This window comes from Thunnus maccoyii, chromosome 1, assembly GCF_910596095.1.
Source record: "Thunnus maccoyii chromosome 1, fThuMac1.1, whole genome shotgun sequence".
Classification (NCBI taxonomy): Eukaryota; Metazoa; Chordata; class Actinopteri; order Scombriformes; family Scombridae; genus Thunnus; species Thunnus maccoyii.
The window spans coordinates 3116013-3134331 of NC_056533.1; the positions used below are offsets into that span (position 1 = coordinate 3116013).

General features: G+C 39.0%; 1 protein-coding gene across 5 annotated transcripts in view; it reads right to left on the minus strand.

Moving 5' to 3' along the window:
* Window positions 1-18319, minus strand: part of adamtsl3 (ADAMTS-like 3) — a 296275-nt gene that overhangs the window by 43004 nt on the left and 234952 nt on the right. For all 5 annotated transcript variants that reach the window (XM_042405614.1, XM_042405639.1, XM_042405622.1 and 2 more), the window contains 5 exons: window positions 16578-16788; window positions 16294-16473; window positions 14267-14420; window positions 3242-3985; window positions 901-1141 (listed from right to left, as the gene is read on the minus strand). In XM_042405614.1, the coding sequence (XP_042261548.1) occupies window positions 901-1141; window positions 3242-3985; window positions 14267-14420; window positions 16294-16473; window positions 16578-16788 (1530 nt within the window). The remainder of the gene's footprint in view (window positions 1-900; window positions 1142-3241; window positions 3986-14266; window positions 14421-16293; window positions 16474-16577; window positions 16789-18319) is intronic.

An 18319-nucleotide genomic window follows, 5' to 3' on the forward strand; every position in this document is an offset into this window, starting at 1 on the left:
AATATATTACATAGGTCTAGTTGTTTTAAGACATTTTAATGCAGAATAGTTACATATTAGCTTTAAATATGAACAGACTGAGAATATCTGAAAAATAAAATAATTTAAGTAAATGGTAAGAATGAAAATTGAATACATAATATACACATAATATAGAGAGATATAGCAGGACTCTATTTTGCTATTTATTAGCATTTGATAATGATGAAATGATTTTTAATGGAAAGTTATGAAACCCCACATTTCATTGGAATTAAAGCAGAATATACTTGACATTAGGTGTTTAATCATTTCCAGAAGAGCATAAAAACCTGTTTTACTGCATTGGTGCGTCAGTGCCAGTAAAGTGGAAAAAAAAGACCTCCATGGCAGAAAGTCACCTTAACCCAGAGACGGAAAAACAACAGGAGTGAAGCAATCCAAGGACGTCATGGAAATAAATCTCAGATCTCTGATTCATTAACATTTTTTACTAAGCTAGAGTATTCACATGCTGAAAAAGATGAAAAATACAGCTCAAACAAAGAGCGATGTGAGTGCTGCAGTGGTCCTTTCATTTTAGATGTTTCATACAAATCCACCCATATGGATGACTAGGTTTATTAAAAGCGTTTCGATTAACCTATGCACTCTGGGGTTTGGCAAGAGTCATTTATTTTAGTTTTTATTTGGACACAGTTTTCATTGTGTGGATGTGTATTTATCTGAAAATATTTCCATCCAAACACTGCCTTTATAGTCTGTCAACACTCTTTCATTATTTTAGCAATGTCAGTACGCGCCCTGCCAACAATATTATTTGATGTATGATATCATGATCAAAATATGAGACAAAGTTGTGTGAGGTATTAGAACTTTGTGAAACACTTGTTTGATTAAAGCTACAGCACTGTATAGTACCTGTCAGTGTGCTGCAGCACAGCTCCATCTTTGGTCCAGAGGATCCTGGGAGAGGGGAAGCCCTCTGCAGGGCAGCGTATGGTCAGTAATCGGGTAGCATTGGTGAGGAAGGCACTGTGCCCAATGCTGATGTTGATATGCTTCTCAAAAGTCATAGGAAGGGTCTGCTGCTGTCTGATGATCACAGGTTTACTGCCGGCTGTCTCCAATGAGGAGCGCTCTGACCAGTTAGGCAGCCTGTCTGTGGGACAAATGTGATACAAATTTAGAGTAAGTAAGTAATCATGTAAGGGATAATACTTGACAAATTGTACATTCCATGATTGTAATGGATGACGTGGAGCATTGGATGGTTCTCAGCCCCCACTGTATTATCCCTCATATACTGTATACTTCACCCTCTGTTAGTTAGCTCTCACTAACGTTACTAACCTCTAACATCTGATTTCCTATAATCTCCCCTTTAAGCATTTGGGGGCAGTACATCCTGCAGACACAGAGCAACATTAGCATTCAATTGGAGTCATGTTTGTCTCCATGTGATGAATGTGAAGTCCAGTATTCAATCTTCTTTAAGCCTGGTTTGGTCTCCAACAACTCCTGAGAAAGTATCTCTTCAGCTCAATGCTTCACTTTCTTCACCGGCTAGTCTCCACATTTGTCTGTCTGTTGTCAACCCATTCTCCTAGAAATTTATTTATATATTATCACCAGAGTTGGTGATAACTCTCTGTTGGTCACTATGAGCGACACCTTTCACATTACACACATTCAGTCATTGGATCCATGGCCTGGCCCTTGACTGCATCTCTTACTGTGCCCTTAACAACCTGCAGATAGTCTGACATCATCAGGCACGACCCTGTTGACTAAAGGGGACTGAGCTTTTGCTGTACGAAAATACAAGCACTGCAAAAGTCAAGTAACTGTAAATGTACAATCGAAATTTACAATGAAAATATATAAAATATATGTATGTATTTAAAGTGAAAATAGCTGTGTTAAAAATGAAAAGAATGGCATCTAAAAAAGATAGACTAAGGAACATGCAAATGTTCATAGTATAATGAATATATGCAATGTCCATCCATTTCCCACCGCTTATCTAGGACTAGGTCATCTGGTGGCATCAGACTAAAGAAAGTAAGGAAACCCAGACATCCTTCTCCTTGGCAATGTCTTCCAGCTCCTCCTGGGGGATCCCGAGGCATTCCCAGGCCAGGAGAGATACGTAATCCCTCCAGTGTGTTCTGGGTCTGCCCCAGGGTCTCCTACCAGTTGGACTTGCCTCGAACACCTCCACAAGAAGGCATCCAGGAGGCATCCTTATCAGGTGCCCAAACCACCTAAGCTGGCTCCTTTCAATGCGAAGAAGCAGCAGTTCTAGTCGGAGCTCCCCCCGGATGTCCAAGCTCCTTGCCCTATCTCTAAGACTGAGCCCAGGCAACTGCTTGTATCTGCGATCTCATTCTTTCAGTCACTACCCCAAAGCTTGTGACCATAAGTGAGGGTTGGAACTAGACCAACGGGTAAATTCAGAGCTTTGCCTTCTGACTCAGCTCTTTCTTCACAACAGTCCGGTACAACGCCCACATTACTGCTGATGCTGCACTGATCCGCCTGTCAACCTCATGCTCCATCTTACCCTCACTCATGAATAAGACCCCAAGATTGAACTCCTATATATGCATTGTGCAAATAATAATAAATATGAATATAAAAATATGAATAAATATATAAAAATTAGAGTTGATTTATCGCATCAAGTTAGATCTGGAGGGTTCACAGATGTGCAAAATGGATAATGACTTTATGATAATGGGGTGTGTAGCGTCCACGGGGTGGGATAAGAGTCTGTGTCAGTGGGGATCTTGGATCTTGTTAATGAGAGGTGGCTGTAAAACAGTGAATAAATAAAAAGAACTCCAGTGCATGTGATCTGTTGGCCCAAAAATGTGGAATTGTGAGGAAACTGTTTCAGCCAATGAGCCCAGTGAACAACTTTCATAAGAATGAATGGGACATCATTGAATGTGGCATACAGTTCTTCTTAATGCATTCATGACTTAACCCGTTTGAACAACCTGTCTGACAAACTCAAATTTGCAAAATCAGTATCATCTTTTAAATCACTTGTGAAAATGCATTTCTATCAAAAGCCTTTTTTTAAAATAATCTTTTCATATTTAGCACTTTCTTACTATCAGCACATAGCAAAATATGCAATTCATCACAGAAACAATCGTCAAAGTGGACATGAAATAGACGACAGACACAGAAAGGGTGTTGGACGAAGAGTTTGTCTTACAGAGAATAAGAAGAGTAGTGGGGTTATAATTACCTTTAACTTGTCCTCCTCCTCCTGCAGGCCTGGTCCAGAGCTGTGCAGTAGACATGTGGGTAAGCAGTGAGGAGATGAGCTCTGAGGCCTGCTCCTGCTGGATCTCTCTTCTGTCAGCTTGCATGGTGATATTAATCAGCCTCTCCTCTACCCTCGGGTGCAGGTAGGCCTCCTGGGCACCAGGGGGCAGCAGAGACACACTGACTCCAGGCCAGGTGGACTTTAGGTTTGAGTAATGGCTGTGACAGCTAGGCAGCATCTCCTCCCAGTTGGGACTGGGACTGGCGGCAGGTGTTCTGCTAGTTAATCTGCTGTCACTGCCTATCAGCTGGAGGGTGAAAATGTCCGAGGCAGGTCCAGTGATGCACTTGTACACCCCGATGTCCTCCGCCCCCAGAAAGTGGATCTTCAGAGAGCCAGATTTGGTGACACCCAGGCGTTTGGAGCTAGGTAGAGGGCGTCCATCTTTGAGCCAGCGGATGTAGGCTTTCGGGAACCGTCTGACGGGGCATTTGATGACCAGGGAAGTGTTGGGTAGGAGGTAGGCGTGGCCGCCGATGGTCAGGTGGAGGCGCTTCTCCTTACGTGTCTGGATGTAGATGCGGTGCATACCCATGAGATGCGGACACTGTTTAACCCCCTCCTTATAGCCTCTGGCCTTTGTTGGATCCCTCACTGTCTGCTTGACTTGGTTCTTCACTGGAACCTTCTGTGTGTCTTTGGGCCTCATCTCCTTCTTATGCTCTGTTGTAGTAAATACAGAAATAGAGAAGTTTTTTTTATACAGAAAATAGTTTTTCAAGTTTGTATTCTTTAATGTGACAGAAGAAAAACGATTTTAAAAAATGATTAATTTTTATTTCATCATAAAAATATAAATGACCCAGTTGCCTTAAAAATTTGAGTGACTTAAAATAGTTTAATTTGTTTGATACATGTAGTAATGTAAAACTTAACGAGTCACTATGAAGAGTAATTTAACACCAGGCTGAAAAGCAGTGTTTCACTTTCTTCTTTGGTTGAAAGTTTCAACTCTGTTGCACCTTGCACCACACCAGTGACCAACAGTGATGTCACAGTGTACTGACACACCCTGAGGTACGCTTCTACATCACTGCAACAAGGTGACCTCGAGTGTTAAACCACTCGAGGTCAGCAAACAAGAACTGAACTAAGGAAATGAATTTAGACAAACTAAGAAATAGTTCACCACACAACTCCCCCTAAAACCACAAATTGTTGATTTTACATTTCGGTTTGTGTTCAGAATAAACAAATTATATACAATGTGTTAATTAGTTAGCTTTAGAGGTGTTTGTTGGTGTAGCAATGGACAGAGCCAGGCAAGCTGTTTTCCTCTGCCGGTCATAAAGAAAGTGAAAAAGTGGATTTTCAAGAATTTCAAACTATTCCTTTAAGAAATTAAGCCTATCCATCAACTGTTAGGTAGGTTGTTGTTAAGGTTTGATTCAGTGCTAAGCTGCCTACTCATTACTACTCATTACAGCTTTTGCTGTACTGCTAGTAGCCATATTTAAACTAGGATCAGTACAGACCCATAAATATGAAATCTGTGACTTTACAAAGAAAACTCTTCAGTAGGTAACTTTACTAAGCTTTGAGATGGAAAACATCAACTTACTTTGTCTCACAGTATTTCATATATACTGTATGTTGTTAAATCTAATTATAACCTGCAGCCAGAAAACTGACCTCACATTTGAAAAGAAAGATACAAAAGTCATTCAGTCATGTTTTTATCAACTGAGGAGCATATCACTCCTGTTTTAGCCTCTCTTCACTGGTTACCAGTTAGTTTTAGATTTGGTTTTAAAATTTTACTAATTCCCTTAAAGCACCTCATGACTTAATGCCCAGCTAAGTTGAGTTTTTATTCCCCTCCAACCCAGAGCATAGCCTCAGACCAGCAGGCATTGTCCTTCTGGCTGTTCCTAAGTCACAGCTCAAGACTAAAGGTGACTGGCTTTTAGGACCCCTCAGCTCAGGAACTCCCTGCCTGAAGATTGGAGGCTGCAGAATCAGTGACATCTTTTAATCACTTCTCAAAACTAGAAATGCCTTTATTTAATTAATACCACACTGTTTTATTTCCAACATGTCTTATCTATATTATTATTATTATTATTATTATTATTATTATTATTATTATTATTATTATTATTATTCTTAAGTAAATATATATAATATATAAATAAATAAAGTTTATATAATAATAATAATAATAATAATAATAATAATAATAATAATAATAATATTAATAATAAAAAAAATTAAGCACTCAAAATTTTTAAAAAAGATCCTTACACATTTCCCCCGAGTTCATTGGCTTAAAAAGGCTGTCTTGGGGCCTGTACCACAAAGCGAGACTAGTGTGTTAGCTGGCTATCTTTGGGCTTAACTCAGGTTTTTTAGTATCATGAAGCTGGCTCACTTTTAACTGGGATAAATCACCATGGCAACTCATGCTGAACAGCTAACCTACTCCAGAGCAAGTTATCTTCAGAGGATCGGATCAAAACCTGTCAGCGCTGTGTCCACTGACCAATCAGATCACTGGAAAAAAAGAGTCATCATTCCAACAGGAGGATCCCGACATGGACAAAAGTCCTGAGTTTGCAACAAAGTGACAAGTAAAAAAGAGAAACAGTAAAACAGAGCTTCCAACAGATCCTGGGATGTGATATGTGATGAGATAGTTTACGACACTAAACATATAAGGATGATTTTAGCTGCATTTTAATTGTGCAAAGTTGATTTTATCCCCAGTGTGACAGCTGACAGTGTGGATGATTTTAAACTCTGATTCCATCACTGCAGCTCAGAATAACATGAGACAACTGTGTGATGATAACTGGAAATAAATACGAAAGCTGTTGTCTTTTATTAGAGAAATAATCCAGACTAATTAGCTCCCAAGATTATAAATCCAACATTTCAGTGCGATAGACCTCATCAGTCATTAACTACTTTTCCACTCTTTGCTTTGGTAGCAGAAACAGTCTAGCATTACTTTTAAGTCTTTTTATGTGCACATATTGAGAATAATTTGTTTATCATCTAAGTAAAAAGCAAAACATACCCACTCTATACCTAAATCATATATAATAATGCCAACATGTATTTTAAGCTTAGCCTATTTTTCTACATCTTCTTAATCTGTTGTATGATTATATTATTTACATTTCACTTCATTGAATATGATTTTTTGTCACTGAAACAGAATATTCCTGCAGGTAATTGGTATCACCATTTCATGTGAAATCATATTATGCTCGTAACAACCCCTCCTCATAGCTGGAAAACCCAGAATTGAATGATCTAGTTGACAGCCAGCTTTGTGATACCTGTTATCCACTCCTAATCATGAGTTCTGAAATGGTTCAGATAATTTAAGTTGACCTGACTTGAAACTGACAGATTTACTACATTGAATTAAGGATAAAATGAGTTGATTTAAAATGGGACTCTGTAACTTTTGAATGAAGAAATAACAGGTTCTCTGTCTTACAAACAAAAAAGTGGAATTCATAACCAATAAGCACACCCTTGTTCAGTTCAATTCACTCAGAGGTTTTGCTGCTACAGCCTTAATTGGTCTGGTATGACCAGTAGCTTGTGTTGGCTCATTGCTTAGATAAGCTTAGTTAGCTAATGTTAGCAAGGTTACATATCATTGTGTACAGTTACTGATATCAGTTTGCAGACTTTATGACTCTTCACTACTTGTGTTACTGTTACGCTATGTTTTAGCATTTAGCATTATCTTATAATTGTTACCTTTGGCCACATTTGCTGCTGTTCAAAAGTACATAGTTTCACTTTAATTGAAACTATTATTAGATTTTACAGTGATGAGAGCATAACAGGACTCAGTTCTTTTAGAGGTCTTACCCAGAACCTCTGGGTACAAACAGGGAATTATTTATCTGACCTATGCCCAGGTGGTATATATTTTATGTCAACAAGGAGGCCTTATGTATTTATTACAATATAGGCTGTACTATATTTAACACTGAGTAGGAGATCTAAGTGAATTCCACAGAGCATGAGCAGGGAAGTGAGCCAAGCACTGTGACACCTTTATTTGTGCACTGTCCCATATGTCAGCTAAAAGCATAACATAGAATAACTCCTGACAAATAGAAGCAGTTTGGGTCGGTGTGAGTAATGATGATTGTAAACCACACTGATTGATGGTCATACTTAGACTATGAGAAAATGCAAACAAGACCTTCCTCCCTTCCTCTGTTGGAACTCCCGGGCTAAAGGGGGAATTGCCAAATAGATTTAACATCATTAACTCAAATAACATGTTGTGAGATAAAGTCTGAGGCAGAAAAGCTGCTCAGTTTATGGTTTCATGGTTATAAAATAGGAGAGAAGTTCAAGGCCATAGCGATTATTACTGGATGGATGGTCCAAATGTACTAAGTCTATCCAAGGTAATTTCCAGCCCTGCTGACCACCAGCTTTGGTATCTATCAGTATGTCAGTGAAGTGGACACACTGCAAACTTTTAGGTATTTTCACTTTTACTACTTTTACCTGAAAAGGTGTATTGATATAAAGTCTGGTTAAGCAGGGCAAGACTGTGGAGAGGTACTGGATTGAGCAGAATTTACAACAGCAACACCAAGTGGATTTGGCAAGTGTAAGTAGTGTGCAGTGGTAGAGAATGAGGGAGGTTTGCTGTATCACATCTCATCTCAGGTTTATGGCTAGGCAGTAAACAGCATTTGCCAGTATTTGTCTTTTCTGCCCTGGATTTGAGGCAGCAAAGGCAGGCAGGACTAGGGGAAAAGAAGAATTCATCCAGCTTAAGGTCACTGCCAATATGTTCAAAACTATCCAAAGCTAGTGTTTACTGACCAGAATTCATATGCAGAGTGTTGATGACAAATACCAGTGACACAACAATTAAAGATGCTGGCTTCTGAAACATACCAAGCTGTTAAAGTCTATCTTATACTCACATGCCATATGTACAATGACAGACACTGTAATATTTCTTGTGGTGCCTCTGTAGCACAATTATGCTGTAAGAGATTGGGGGACAAAATCCACAGTCATTGCAAATATGCATTCCAAAGTTTAGCTGAAGCTAATATGATGATTTAACAATTTGAGTTAGACAAATCAAGCAGGTACCGTCTGCTGGCAGTCATATAGATTTATTGCTGGTGTTTTGTCCTGGCAACAAACATACATGCAGGGATGTATGCCTCTGCAAGAAATTGCCAAAAACCTCATATGAGTTTCAGCAGAACTTAAGACCTACAGAATGAGGACTGTGGACTTTGTCCCCCAATTCTTAAAGGATAGGTTCACAATTTTTCAAGTTGGTCAATACTCAGTACAATACTCACATGCTCATATGTACATTTAAACTGTTTTTGGTCACTGTAATCATTCCTCCTGTCCATGCTGGCTGTGAGAAGATCTCATTCTAACACAATTTCAATGTAAGAGATGGGAGACAAAATTCACAGTTGTCTTTCTCTGCAAAAAAGTTATCTAAATATGAAGCGAATACGAAGCTTCAGCGATCTGAGTTGGACAAATCAAGTGTCTTTTTAGTAAAAAATCTACTCTTTGTGTTTACCCTGACAGTCTTTTGTGCTGAAGTAGGAGGAAGAAGGACAGTAACACAAAGAGGGAATTTTGTGCTAAATACTGATTTGTGTAACTTAGATTGCTAAACCTCATATAAGCTTTAGCTGAACTTTAGAATGCATTTTCCCCAGAACAAAGACTGGGTTTTACCCCCCATTACTTACACTGAAATCACTTTAAAAAGAAATCTTTTCACGACTAGTATGGAGAGGAGGGACAATTACAGTGACCAAAAAGCTATTTCAATGTACATATGGGCATGTCAGTATTGTTTTGAGAAAAAAAGTGAACCTATCCATTAAGTGGAATTACACCATGATTGTTTTGTTTCTTGCCCAATATAGAGGGGAGGAATGCTTACAGCAACCAGTAAGTCTCACATATAGCATGTAAGTAGATAGATTTGACAAAAGACAAACCATTTCTTCAAGGAATAAAAAGCCTTACCCACCACAGGTTCTTGACTAAACAGAGAAAAAGAGTCTTAAGCCCCATTCAGATGGGATTTAACTCTCTAGGAAAGGCTGGGTGATTTGAGTTCTTTGTGACAATGGAACAAGCAGAAAAAGTTTTTGCTAACTGCATAAACGCTAACATATAGTCATATTCTGGAACCCAGACAGTGATTATAAACCATTATGAGAGCAAGAGCTCATCAAGTGGGCTGATCTAATTTCAGCTACAGGTAATTATTCTGTCTTAGCTAGTCTGCCATAATGCAGTATAACTGACTGAGGTGCTACTGTTCAATACGTAAAGTCTGTAAAGACACTTGTCCTCTTTTTAATAATTTAATAATACAAATCATTAATATGACATCAAATTGTTATTGTCTATCATCTGACTTGCCTTAATGCAGCTAATTAACATACAGATATGTGATGAATTAAAGGAAAAATCTGAATAAATGAGTGGAGAAACATATCAAATGCAGATGCTTCTCTATGGGACATGAGGGCTCACTGAATGGCTTGATGACTATGAAAATGATGGGAGTCACTTGTTCTTCACAGTCAACAACCCAACTGATCACCTAGAGGAGATTTTGGAGCCATGTGTCAGACAACTCTCTCCACCATCATCAACAACATCCTAGAGCTGAACATGCTCAAAACCTTGGAGATGACAATGGACTTCAGGAGGAGCTCCCCAACCTCATTATACTCAACAGCACTGTGTCAGCTATGGAAGCCTTCAGGTTTCTGGGATCTTCAATCTCCCAGGATCTGAAGTGAGAGTCCAACATCGACACAATCCTGAAAAAGGCCCAGCAGAAGATGAACTTCCTGCGGCAGGTCAAGATGTACAACCTGCCTCAGGCGCTGATGATCCAATTTTACAATAGGGTAATGAAGTCTGTCCTCTGCACTTCCATCACTGTCTGGATTGGATTGGCCACCAAAAAGGATAGGAACAGACCACAACAGACAGTCAGGTCTGCAGAAATGATTATTGGTGCCAACCTGCCCACCATCCAGGACCTGTGCACATCCAGAGTCAGGAAACATGCAGGGAAAATCACTGCAGACCCATCACAATCTGGACATAACCTGTTCCAACTTCTCACCTCTGGTAGGTGCTTCAGAACACCGTACACTAAAACTACTAGACACAGGAACAGTTTCTTCCCCCTCGCCATACCTACAAATTATATATATGTATGTTATGTTAATATATGTTTATTTGTATTTATGTGAATTTCTTTATTGAGTTTGTTGTATTGGTTTATTTTTTATTTCATTTTATTGTTATTGCTGTTTTGTTTTTATCTGTGTATCTTGTTTTTTTTAAATTTTTTACATGTTCAAAATAAAAACAGACTAAACTAAACTATGTATCTATTTTTTCACCCACTTGCTTGTACATAATAGTGATATGTTTAGGTTTAAGTATCTTTGTTTGGCTTGTTGGCCTTGTGTATCTTTCTGAAGATTGTTGTGTGTAAGCACATCAAATTCAAATTCCTTATATGCGTAAACATAGTTGGCCAATCAAATGCAAATGAGGGAATATCTTTTGGAAGAATGCTGTTTATCCCTCCAGTAGAGTTCCACACACTTGGAGAATTTATGACAAGAAGCAGTGAATGTGTTTTAGAGGCTCATGTAGGAAAACACCTGGCTATGATACTTTATATTGGTTTTTAATTTGATTTGTCACCCATCTGTATGACCTTCTGACCATGAGCTTTATAACCACCAACCCCCCCTGAATTACAGACCACAAAATCAAAGTCAAATTTTCATATTAAATAAAAGTTTAAATTAAATCCAAAGTTTGCGCCAACACACTAACATGTACCCTCTGTCTTGATTCAGAGCATGCTGACCAATGCCAAGTGTAACACTTCAGCAGTAACCACTGTTTGGCCTACCTTAGAAAGACTCCATTTAACACATTACAATACATTCATAGACCCTAAACACACACAAAAAAAGACCAAAATACAGTCCTGGAATCTGTAACTCTCGCACTGACTCAGCCTTGACCTTAATTAACCAATAGTTTTTGTGGAGAGAAAGCAGGGAGCAGCAGCTGGAGAGAACATTTTATGAAACACACTTGGACTCTCAGGAGTCACCGTGACATTTGCAAGGCATTCAATCATGTGTTTTACAGTCTGTGTCCCAGCTGAGGTGAGTTAGAGGGACTCATACAGATTTACTGAATCAGATTAAATGGTGGCTCTCTGAATGTTGGAACAACGCTGTGCAGACAGTGGAAGAGCACTCCCTCCTGTAACCATAGTCTTTATGTGAACTCATCAACAATCAATAAACGGTAGCTGAGCTTGATGCATGATATTCACATGCCCCCTTCCTCATGTTGGCACTACACACAACTCTTGGCTGCCTGTCTATACTGTATAGCACAGCAATGTTGCCATGAAGACTGAAGATAAGCCTGGCTGGGTTTTCAAAGTTTTTTTCTTTCAAATGTTCATGTTCAAAGAGAGAACAGGCTCTGTTGATGGTTTGATAAAGTGACACCCTGCTGAGGGCTGGGGAATGCATACATTGCTCACAGCTCCATGGGTAATTACTTTCCAGGCATACACATAATAACATTGTGTTCATGAGAATGTTTAATTAGGCTATAATCTGTCCAGTCATGGCTACAGTAAGACTGGTAAGACTAAGCAAAAATGAGACTGTCATGGGTATTACACATCGATGCTTAAAAGTGAACTTCACTGATTTAGCATTGCACTCCAGTGACCTTGTCTGACTCCCTTGGACTCTAGATGGACAGTTAAAAAAAGGATCAATATAAATGCAGCACAACCAGAGATTCTGTCTTTTTTATTTCTTCTTCTTTGTCAGAACCTTTAGCTTACATTACCCACAATCAGTGTCAGGCAGTAATGCATTGCGTGTTACAGTAATGTGTGATTACTACAAATTACTCTCAGTAACACTTGGTTATTTTGACAGTTTAGGGGTGGACTTGTTTGATGTCTTAGCAGTAGTTTGATGGAAGGTTGATATCAGATTGGTCTCTTTGTGTTAAGTGGACAGAGTAGTCTGGTATGTGCTAACTTGGTGTGGGGTATTTTCATGCTGTGTGTTCTTAGCTGGCTTGCTAATATTAGCCACTGGTAAGGCTACATTCAGGAATCAGCTCGTTAAGTTCAGAGTTGGAGGCTGTGAGAACAAAGCAGCTTCACTGAGAGGACTGGACTTCATGAGGTCGCTGTGGCTAACCTTAAGCTAGCTGTTGATGGTCAGTAAATATGTCAAAACTGTCGACTACTGCTTGTTAAACCACACATTTAACACAGAAGATGAAACATTTTGAGCATGAAGGCTTTCAAGTTGTTTAAAGGAAAACGTTGACAGAGCTGAAAGTAAAGTAACAAGTAATGTCACTGATTACTTTTGCTGTTGAGTAATTAGGAATGTAATTACTTTTTCAATGAGTAATGTTTGTCTAAGTGATTACTTGACTTGATTAACTCAACTTTCAGGTGTGGCTAATGTAGCCTGGAGCTGCTAGCCTCCAACACAGATGAGCGGGCTACAGAGGTCTAGTAACTTCACTTCTTTCTAACCCCACACCTTCAGATTTTTTTCACTTTTTTAATAATAATTTTAATTTATCAGATTGCACACAGCTTCCTCTGGAGATACAAAAGACTTTGTACTACTTTTTACACTATATGTAAATGTTCTGCCTGAGAATTTTAAGCAGAGTTTGATTTGTAAAATTGATGGAATTCCCCTTTAAGATGGCAATCTCATCAGTGTCAAGGGTACCCAACAAAGGGTGCTGAATGGAAATGGGTTCTAGAGTGGCAAGTGAAAACCCAGATCTTTAAGGTCTGTGTGGACTAAGATCAGCAAAGCAGAAAAAACATGGTTTTAGTGTAATCTATGTTTGTGTTTGCTATTTTGGCTCTCTTTTCTCTCTCCTCTGCTCTCTCTGTGTTCCAGCATTTTTGCTTGAGGGTGAGGCTGAGCTCTTCCATCCTCCTCCATCCACAGTCACTATGTTTTACAGCCATACACCGTTTAATAGGGTAATTACAATCCTGACACCAGACAAAAACATTTATTTTGGATGAACCAACAAAACTCCAGATTATATTCAATGCCAACATTTTTAAAATGTTCACCTTCTACAATATCTGCGCATGGCAAGTATGTTTAAAGGATAGATTCACTATTTTAAACATCAGATATTCTTTTTGAACGGATTAAGTTTGTTTGTAGCATTAATGTTGCTAGGCTGGTGAGTGTCTTAAAGTCTGTTTATAGTGAGTGTGTTAGAGTCAGTCAGCTCTAAGTGTTTCATTAGTCCAGTTTAACCTGCAGGAGTTTCTGAAGGCTTGTGTAACGTGTTTTTCTGCCACAGAGGAAATGAATTCATGACAAGTGACAACGGGTCTGCAGTGTCTTCTGATGTCTCTACTGCAGAAACGGAATATGTCAAGCTGCCAAATACCATGTCACAGATGATAAGGAGCTCAAAAAGACAAACAGGCAGTCAATATTAATGCTAACTGCCAGAGAAAAACATTTTTTACCACTTCCAAAAGCCTGGTAGGAGAGTGTGTGAGTATGTTACTATGCTATGATATAAGTTATATTCAAAAACTAACGTTATTTTTCCAAAAACAGCTGTTGGAAAAGGGGGGGTCGTCTTATAATCAGGGTTGCCTTATATTCATATTATTTATATTCATACCTCAAGCCTGAGTACGTTATTCCATCAAGAGCTACAGTGACTTAACACATTGAAAAACACTTTGAGGAGAAGGATGAGCTAAAAGTCAAGCTAACGTTAGCTCTGACCACCTACTACTTCACATTAGTGTTAATTTTGCTCTTCATTTTTTCTTTTTCTTGCATTTTAATCATGAGAAACTGATGTGTGTGTGTGTGTTCTTACTGGGACAGGCCATCATGCGGCAGGTTCGTACGAGTGGTGGGGGGGGCAGTCCTGAACAGAGCTCCCTTGCCAGAGTCACCTGGTGGCCCATGGCCGTCAACTGGCGACACAGTGGCTCCCTGCGCTGGATCCCCAAACCACAGGACACCGAGCACTATTAAGTAAAACACAATAGAACAGGAATGTTTCTGACAAACCTATTTCAACGTCCTTATTGTCAGACAGAACTTGCATTTTGAACAGTTCTGCAAAACCCTTGCTTGGGTTGTTTAGTATCAATGGTTTTAATATTCAATGGCAACATTTTTGCAGTATGGTTAAGGTTAGGGATTTTGCTCACAGTCAAAAAAGACAAGATGTGCATGGAACAATGGCACTACAGAATGGGCCAATATTCATGTAAAATTCCTGGACATACGGTTGTAATGGCTGTTCAAATTCTCATTGAACAGTAAAGAAAACATACAGACACAGCACAATGAAAGCAAATATTCACAGTCCTTTATTTTGTACAAAAATGTATTTAAAAGTTCATCTGAAGTTAACATGAAGCTTTAATCCCTGATTAATCAAATCAAATGGATGTCTTACAAAGTTATTGTCTTTTTAGCACCAAATTCCCTTTTTTTCATTACTCACCTTAGCTCAACAGGGAAACAATGTCCGATGAAACACAAAGATGGAATTAAGTCTGTAACTCTGGTAGATATGCACTTGATCTTTTAATCGCCATTATAAGCAGGAGGAATGATTACAGTGAGGAAAACCTCTTTCAGTGCTCATATGGGCAACTAGCTATTGTTTTCAGACAGACTTTAAAAATTGTGAACCTATTCCTAATCTTATTACTTCACATTCTGTTGATAATATTAGTTAATATTTAAATGTTTTAAACTAAAATGCAGCAGAGGACAATGACTGTAGGGGGTGTGGCCTCATGGCTACGTAGCGTGTGACACAGGAGGGGACACTGATGGACAGCGATGTAGAGCTGGTAGGGCATTAACGTTCTTTTTTTGTATAAATTTCATGACATAGATAAGTCCCAACTTGTTCACCCTATGGCTGTGTACGAAATCACATTCTAACGTACTGCATACTGCCTACTAAATGAACAATTAAGTATGTCATTACCACACCAGCAGACTGTTCACACTAACAACACACTTAAACAAGACAGTCATGTGATACAGTAACATGGCTGATGGCCAGACTCACCTGGCCAGTGGCTTCCTCTTCACATCTCTAAAAACATTGCAGCAAATTTCCAGGCATTATTTGGATAGACAGATGACATATTTGGGATCTAAATGGCTACTTTTTCACCTGAAAATATATTAAAACTTAATAAAGTGACATATTAACAGCTTTTAGCCTGGCTCACAATCTCCATCATTGATTAGTCTGAAGAGATGCAATGCATTTAGGGGCAGTCAAGTTTGTCCAGTAAGCTCACACCACATAGTCAGAAATTCTTGCTAATCTCGTATACATCCGAGCATTTCTCTTGTTCACAAATACCACATACTATGCAGTTGGAACTCACTATATGCTCAATTTGATGTCATACTTAGTATGAATAGTACATTAGTATGTGATTCTGAACACAGCCCATGTCAGCATTGGCCTTGAAAGGTTCAGGGTTGATTTAAAACAGTAGATGGTGTGTCGCGCCATTTTCAACCCATGAAAAGATGATGTAGAGGGTTTGCAGCTGATTATAGATGCAGGCAGGGTGGTAAAATATAGCTGCATAATATTTACATTCAGTATCTGTGAATCTTTACAGGATTCCAGACAGTGTTTGACAGTGCTTTCACACTCATGCTCCATCACTGCAATTCAGGGTAACATGGGGAACTCTGTATTAAATGTTTGAAATATATATGTTTGATATATATATATATATATTACAGCTCAAAGCCTACGGAATGGAAGACACACTCGCAACACACTGTTCACAAAAAAATGTAGCAAATGCACCTTCACCCATTATTTCTTTCATTTCTCTACTCTCTGGGGCTTACCTTGCTCCATTCTCCTCCTGCCATGTAGGGAACACAGTCAGTGGTGCTGCAGCCTCTGCTGGTAGCAGGTTTGCTCCCCCAGCAGGCCCTGTCTCCCAGTCTCCTATAGGCCCCTGTGGACAGGAGCTGCTTACAGTACACCTTACGCACCTGGACACCCCCACCACATGACTGGGAGCACTATAAGGCAAGAGAGAGGTAGGAGGGCAGGGATTCAGTCAGTTTTTGTTACACAGGGTACACACACACAACCACACACACACACACACACACAGTGTCCCAACCTGCTGCCAAGGTTCAGTCTCCCAGGCTGCAGGACAGTCGACCTGGTTGCAGGGTTGCAGGATGGCGGGTTTGAATTCTCTGCACTCTTCCTCTGAAACAGTCAGAATATCCTGCTGCTCGATGGACAGCAAACGCATGCAAAACACACTCCTGGTCTGTATGCCGACGCCACAAGACGCAGAGCAGCCAGTCCATGCTGTCACTTCCCATCTGCACAAAGAGATAATGGAACAGGTCATACACAAAACACACGTTAAATATTAGAATACAAGCTCTACTGGGGAAATGGATTGTGAAAGTGCTGTTGCCTTTCTGTATTGTATTTTCAGACGTGGCACTTTTAAATATAAATATAAAGTATAATCGATTTTGATACCATATTATTATAAACAAAGACAATGGGGAAAGTATTTCCCGGAATTTCTGACAAGCCCTGATGTTTTATGTTTTGTATTTTTGGCTTCTGTTCAATTAGCTGCCTGTAACTGATTACTGTGGATTGTTTTACTTTCTCAGAACATAGTTTTGGTTGAATGTAATTCAGGCCTGATGTTGCTTTAACTGTATTTCTTTGTGAAGTTATTGTTTTTCAGTTATTCACTCCAACAAAATATAATAGAGATAAAAACAAGTGTTGGAAAATAAATTAGGTAACTTGAATTTGGACTCAAATTACCAATGGGTGCCTATAGATGTCAAACTGCTTAGAAAGAATCAGCTTATCCTCTTAAGCAAAACAACAGTTTATCTCAAAAGTTCAGTTGCCAAATATGACCTATAGTTACATTTGAGTGATAAACGCCATCTAGCAGCCGTAGAGTTGGAGTTGGGTTGGGTGCTTGGCTAGATAGTTAGATGGTAAAAAGTGGACTTAGCTGCAGGAGACCGATGTTTGCTTCCCATTTCCAACTGCATGACAATTTTTTAAAAACTGTAACTATGATTGTCATGGTGTTTACTGTTGCCATGATGACAAAAGTTGCAACTTTAAGGAAGTAGTAACTTTAACCCACACCATGTTTCAAGTGATCATTTGTGTTTTTTTGTGCCTAAACCTAACCAGACCTATGGGTCGTTCTGGACTGCATGGACAATCAACCTGTATGGTTGTTTAATTATGAGGATGTGTTGGAAAGAATGTCAATCATATATCATGTCTATATTGCTTGTTGTTGTTGTCGTCCCCCCCCCCCCCTTCTCTCTCAACCCAACCGGTGCCCTGAGATGACTTTTGTTGTGATTTAGCGCTATATAAATAAAACTGAATTGAATCTAGCCATTCATCAATAAAATCCAAAAGGCGTGTCGCTCACATTAACATGCCACACTGTTTCTGTCACACTGTCACAATGTTTATTTCATTTCAACACATATACACGTTTGTGATGCAGACAAAGCATATATATTTGTATTTATATATATATATGTATGTGTGTGTGTGTGTGTGTGTGTGTGTATATCTTCAAACATTTAATAAAGAGTTCCCCATGTTACCCTGAGCTGCAGTGATGGAGCATGAGTATGAATCCTTTAAGGATTCACAGATACTGAATGTAATTATTATGCAGCTATATCTTACCACCCTGCCTGCATCTATAATCAGCTGCAAACCCTCTATATGTTAGATATGTTGTTTTAAAGTGGACATATTATTATACAAAAATGTTTTTCACTATCTCATGACATGGCAGACAAAGTGATTCTACTGCTTTATAAAAATGTCTATACTGCTCTTTCCTGT